The 6000-nt window shown below is 35.8% G+C and overlaps 1 protein-coding gene across 1 annotated transcript; it reads right to left on the bottom strand.

Annotated features, from left to right (window-relative positions):
- Positions 1-857: 857 nt before the first annotated feature.
- On the bottom strand, positions 858-2639 carry Rab7 (RAS oncogene family member Rab7). Its single transcript, XM_088185144.1, has one exon. It carries the CDS (start codon positions 2541-2543, stop codon positions 1917-1919), a length of 627 nt encoding a protein of 208 aa, XP_088041270.1. The 5' UTR covers positions 2544-2639; the 3' UTR covers positions 858-1916.
- Between the last annotated feature and the right edge of the window lie 3361 nt (positions 2640-6000).

The raw sequence follows: 6000 nt of genomic DNA, 5'->3' as shown, positions 1-6000 counted from the left end.
TAAAACAAAAAGTATTCGATTAAAATATTACAGAATAACTTTCAAAACGTTATGTTGTGATTACGTGCAAGATAGAAAAATATAACAAAATTTTACACTCCAGTCTAATAATGTTAATTGTATTTTCTTCTTAAAGCACGCAAATCTAAGTATAAAACCCACATACTATACAGTGAATAGATAATATCGACTTATAACAATACAGTTTAAAATCATAAAATATTAGATTATTATAACATGCGTTTTATATTAAAAATGAGTAAATCATGTCGGGATTGAAGATTTTTTATAATATATATATTTTCTAAGCTTTTAACGAGAAAGGAATGTTAAAATAATAGACTACTAAATAACACACTATAGAAGCGTTCGCGGCAAAGAAAATCATTTTTAACACGGTGAATATGTAAGAAACTGTAGGTAGTTCTTTGACATTTATGCGCGATCAAGTTAGTGATTTAATCCTCTATGCAAAAAACGACTAATAGGATCGAAGCAAATATTAATAAGGTCAATATCTTCAATCTAATACTTATTACTTAAAAATATTGATATTAATGTAAGATCGATCAATAATGAGACGTTGCAAAATGAAGATTAAAATACATTGAGATAATTTGATATTAATATTCTAATCGCTGGCAAAAAACGTACATGTATTTTATTCGTTCCCATTTCGCTATAATTATGCAAAATCTGTTTTTTCATAATCTATTATGTGTCAACGTTCAAACGTTATCTATATTTGATTTATTATGCATCCGCATATTAAGTTGTAGTAAAAACTTTTATCACGCGTTAACTTAATTTCTGGATAGAACGGGAAACGGGTACGCTGCCAAAGAAGAACGACACAATTCCAATAAAGAAAACTATATTATAATCCTTTATACAATCAATCGTGTAAAATAATAGATCGTCGACATATCGACGACGCATAATATGTAACATTAAATAATAATGAAAACGTATATATATAAACATGTCGTTTTAGGAACGTGTCGATCGAAACAATCGTTCAAAATTTTTGCGGGACGCCAATCGCTTCGAATGACCCCAATGTCAGATACGATACCGAAACAATAAAAATATCGATGACGTTGCTACTGCAACCGAAGGTGTTTACGAAACAAAGGAATATCGCAATCCGGACATTAGCGAATTTACTTATATTTATATAGTAGCGTAACGGTACTTTGTTGTTAGACAGCGTGCGGAATTCTCGTCGTCGTCCCCGCTGTGTTATTCGATAAATCAGATTGTTCGCTAAGACTAATACGTTTCAATAACATAGGTCAGTGTTGCTCAACGGACGACATAATAATATTTGAACAATGAACTTTATAATTTCATTTTATAACTTTTATAGATATTTTGTTCAATTAATGCAAAAATAAAAGTATGCTATTCAATCTATTTGTTTTATACAGTAATGTGCAAAAGTGTCAATCGCTCCTAATGTTGCATATTTTTATTTTTAAAGCATCTTCAACCCGAAAAGCTTTAGGGAGCGACTCGTTTAATTGACGAATATGAAAAATTAAAATATAACTTGTACTAAACTTATGATAAACAAGTTTTTATTGGGTCAATAATTTGAATGGTATTTTAACAGATAACGATAATATGCGTTGCTAAACATAAGTATGTAAATGAATTTTGTCTTCGGTCTTGCAACAACCCCTATATCATAGATGGAGGTGTGGTTTTGGACGTCTCCCGTTGAAGGCTATTGTAGACGCAGACCCTCGACTGACCCGGATAGAAGTTGCAGGGTGCTTCGGTATGTAGTTGTTTTAAAACGAAACGAGAAACGACGGAAACGTAATTGGCAAAACGACGGTACAGTCGGCGACGGGCACGCAGTCTAGCAACGAAGCGGCGGCGTAATCGGTTATAAAAAAGTCAACGGGGCCCTAGCAAGCGCAGTTGTCTCCGTCGCGGCCGCGACCCGGCTCGTTGTGATTGAGCTTGATCTGATCGGGAAACTCGTTGTAGAGTTCGACCTCGGTCTCTTGGGCCAGCGCGTTGCGGGCGATAGTCTGGAACGCCAGCTCGACGTTGATCGCCTCCTTGGCGCTCGTCTCGAAGTACGGGATGCCGTTCTTGTTCTGGCACCATTGCTGGGCGCGCTTCGCCTGCACCGCCCTCGCCTCCAGGTCCACCTTGTTGCCCAAAATGACGAAGGGGAAGTTGTCGGGATCGCGCGGAGACGCCTGGATCAGGAACTCGTCCCGCCAGCTCTCGAGCGACTTGAACGTGTTGGGAGCCGTGACGTCGAACACCAGCACGCAGCAGTCCGCGCCGCGGTAGAAGGCCACGCCGAGCGACTGGAAGCGCTCCTGGCCGGCCGTGTCCCAGATCTGCACGGTCACGGTCCGCTCGTCCACCTGCAGCTCCTTGGTGAGAAAGTCGGCACCGATGGTCGCCTTGTACTGATTAGAGAACTTATTGTTCACGAACTGGTTCATCAGCGACGTCTTTCCGACTCCGCTGTCTCCGAGGATGATCACCTTCAGCAGAGCCTTCTTGCGGGAAGCCATAGTTCGAGGCCGGAGGCCTGTGGGCCTCCCCTGTTGCCCGCTTTGTCGTCCGCTGCTGCGTCACGCTGACGCACGCACACACTCTACGCTGTCTCTGTCCTCGTCTCGGTCTCGCGCCCGTCTCCAAACAGCGCGCTCGACACTGCTGCGTCGTACACCCGTTGCGATCACACGCAATAGTCGCTACTGTTTCACCAAAAAATATTTTATAAATTTATATTTCTACATATTTTGCTGTAAAATAGTTAAGTGTGTACTTTTAATAATATTTACATATTTTCTTAACTTTTGCTGCATGTCGTAGTTCCGTTAAGGCGGCTTCTATAAATTTTGTCACAAATTAACGTGGGGGAGTGTAAAACAAACAAAAGTCTGGTTCAATAACATCTTGTGACATAGGAGAAGAGGGAGTCTAAAATGTAATTTGAGGGGGAGGAGTAATTCGGAGCATTTGCCCCCCCCCCTTGAATTTGTCAAAAAAATGCACGTCATTATTTACACAATCAAATAAAAATAATAAAGGTCAATGATTCTTAACCAGAAATTCTCAGATTAACCCTCAAAGAAAATCTAATGTCATTTCAGGGAAATCATAACGGAAAACATTTTCACTGGTAGATATATATTTTTACCATTTATTTGGCAGATGCTAGTAAAATATTTAGAACTTTCATTAGCGTAAGTCCAAAATACAAATTAAGCCTACTAATCTCTTAGGAGAAAATAAACAAAAGAAGAAATACAGACAGGCGTCGCATTCCGCACATTGCTCCATGGTTTGTCTGCACTTTAATATTACATTATGTTTTAAAAATATAATAGCTATCCTTACATTTGCCGTTCAAACTCAAACCCAACATACACGTTTGAAAGTTCTAACGTTAATTACAATCTTAGAACTTTCATTAGACAAACTCTCAGGAAAAAATAAGCAGAAGAAGAAATACAGACAAACGTCGGTCGTATTTCGCATATTACTCCATATGTAGTTTGTCTGCACTTCGTTATTGCACTGTTTTAAAAATGATAGCTATCCTTGTCGATATTGCTACGGACTTTTGTTGTGAGAATATTCGTCAAAGTTTATTCAAACCGAATGTTGGTCAATCGGAGGGCGCAAAAATAATTATCACTTCTCAGAAGTCATAAATTGCGCCATCTGAGTTTATCAGAGGGACGTTTTTTCAAAATTTATTTTCAATCCTAGTCTAAAATTTCCCTATTTCATTTCTTTATTATATAAATACATCAAATGTTTGATCAATAAAAAAATCCGATATCATTAAATTTATTTTTTTGAAAAAAAAATCGGAAACTGAAGTTGGATCAATCTTTACAAAGTTACTTAATTTGCGATAAAATCTGTGAATTTTAGTTTTTAGTATGTAGTCTATAAGTTAGTGTTTCTGGTACACTAAAGTATTCCAACATCGAGATAATCACCTGGGGCGCCATTTGATTAAATTTAACATAGTATTGATATCTTTTCGATTCCTTGAAAAATTTTCGTAGATGGTATTTAAACAAAATATTTTTTAGCTCCCGCAGCAATCTGTTCTCCTTTATCCTTCTCGGAGAAAAAAATACGAGATGGATTTTAAACAAAAATTTCCGTGATGATCTTTTTCTTTCTTTTATTTAGCTCTCTCAGGAGAAAAAATGTCAAAAAAGCCTTGGGTGCTGAATATTCTCGGGCCAACTTAAATATACTGGTGAAATATATCGAACAATTGAGTTGGTAATGACGAAACATCTAAATTATTTAATGGTTTAAATTTTCGATATGCGATTCATAACCCTTTTTGTGGATTGGTGTGACTCTCGTAGATATCTACTGTGGGGGTAGTTTTATACACTCTAGCATCACTTACGTGGCAGCGGGGAGAGCGACACATTGCTTGGTTGGCCACGAGGAGAGTAGGACGACCAGCAGCGCCCCGTTAGCCATTCTTAACATATTGTATTTATAACTATGTAACGTATAATTTAAATAAATATGTATTACTACATTGGCCCAATCAGTGTATAATTGCCACCCGTCACCATTCATCTGCCAAACTACGAATCAGGTAAAGATTTAGTGACAAATTAAAAGTTCAGAAAATTGTATTTCAAATAAATCAGACTTAGCTCATGGATAGTATTTGAAGAAGTGATAGCTTATAGATATTATTTTGTTGCTAATCAATTTTGTAATCCTGCTGACCAACTAATAACTTTGTTTCGTGATTATTTGTTTTGATGTGTTTACTTACTGATAAAATTTACTTTGTTTGCTAACCACGTATTGAGCCTGATATTTTTTCACTGCCGACAAAAATGTAGTATAATGTCCAAATGATTTAATAGCTGTTTTTCTTGCTAACCCAATATTTAAATGCCGAATCGTATAATTACTTCTCTAAAAACACTACTTATATAGTTGTTAAATTATTTATATGTATTATTTTTTTGTTAAGTTTTGCAAAACTTAAAACTTGATCTTTAATTAATTTTGATATGAATGCGCTGACACTGCGTTAAATTTGCATTACTCACTTTACTATTTATTGTTATCACGTATAAAGCAAAAATGAATCATTTCCAATAATAGAGATGATGCATCATTAAACGTAATTTACATTAATCGTCATATATCGCCTATAAAGAATCATATGTTTTATTCAATGGCAACACCGGTACGTCACAAGCAATTATTTATGATGCATCGCTGTGTAATGTCTATTGCCAACGCGGAGTGCTTTGTCGAACGTCACTCGTTATCGGAAACCGTTATTGAGCGCAAAAAATATTGAATTGAGTCATGCTTTCGAGGCCGACCGCCTATCAGCGACGCGTTTGTCGCGACCGCAGCGGCGCCAAATTCAAAACTTTGATAGACGCTTATCGAATGAAACGAATGATTAAATTGAAACTATGAATATTTTATATATTATAAATGTACTTACGTTACGATTATTTAACTATCCTGTAACAAGAGAAAAATCAAATCGAAATAATTTAATAAATATATATCATTAAAATATTGAGCTTTGCTAAAATTATGTAACAAATTAATTGTACACAAATATGCTAGATCGCTCAATATTATTAGTAACTAAAAATGATTCGGATGTTGTGCTAGCAGTTGATCTATATTTTTTATATATCAACGGTCAATTATTTGCAGCCGGTTTCTCTTTTTAGTTGTACCTAATAAAAACTACATTTAACTAAATAAGATGACGGAAATGCAATAATTTTTTAATACAGTCTATAGATGTGTGGGTGTTTGTCATTTCACACATTTCAATTATGATATGACAATACTTATTCGGAAATCCTGATTAAAAATGATATCCTGAAATTGATCAGATGTGTACAAATCAGGATGTCATCAACGCCTTTCTATTATAGTCTATTCATATTTTTAGAAATTAATCATATGTATGTGTATTTATAGTTATTAATGCATAAG

Source organism: Plectrocnemia conspersa, unplaced genomic scaffold, assembly GCF_051122295.1.
Source record: "Plectrocnemia conspersa isolate PC_06_02 unplaced genomic scaffold, ASM5112229v1 ptg000004l, whole genome shotgun sequence".
NCBI classification, from domain to species: Eukaryota; Metazoa; Arthropoda; class Insecta; order Trichoptera; family Polycentropodidae; genus Plectrocnemia; species Plectrocnemia conspersa.
This window is presented reverse-complemented; position numbering and strand designations above follow the sequence as displayed.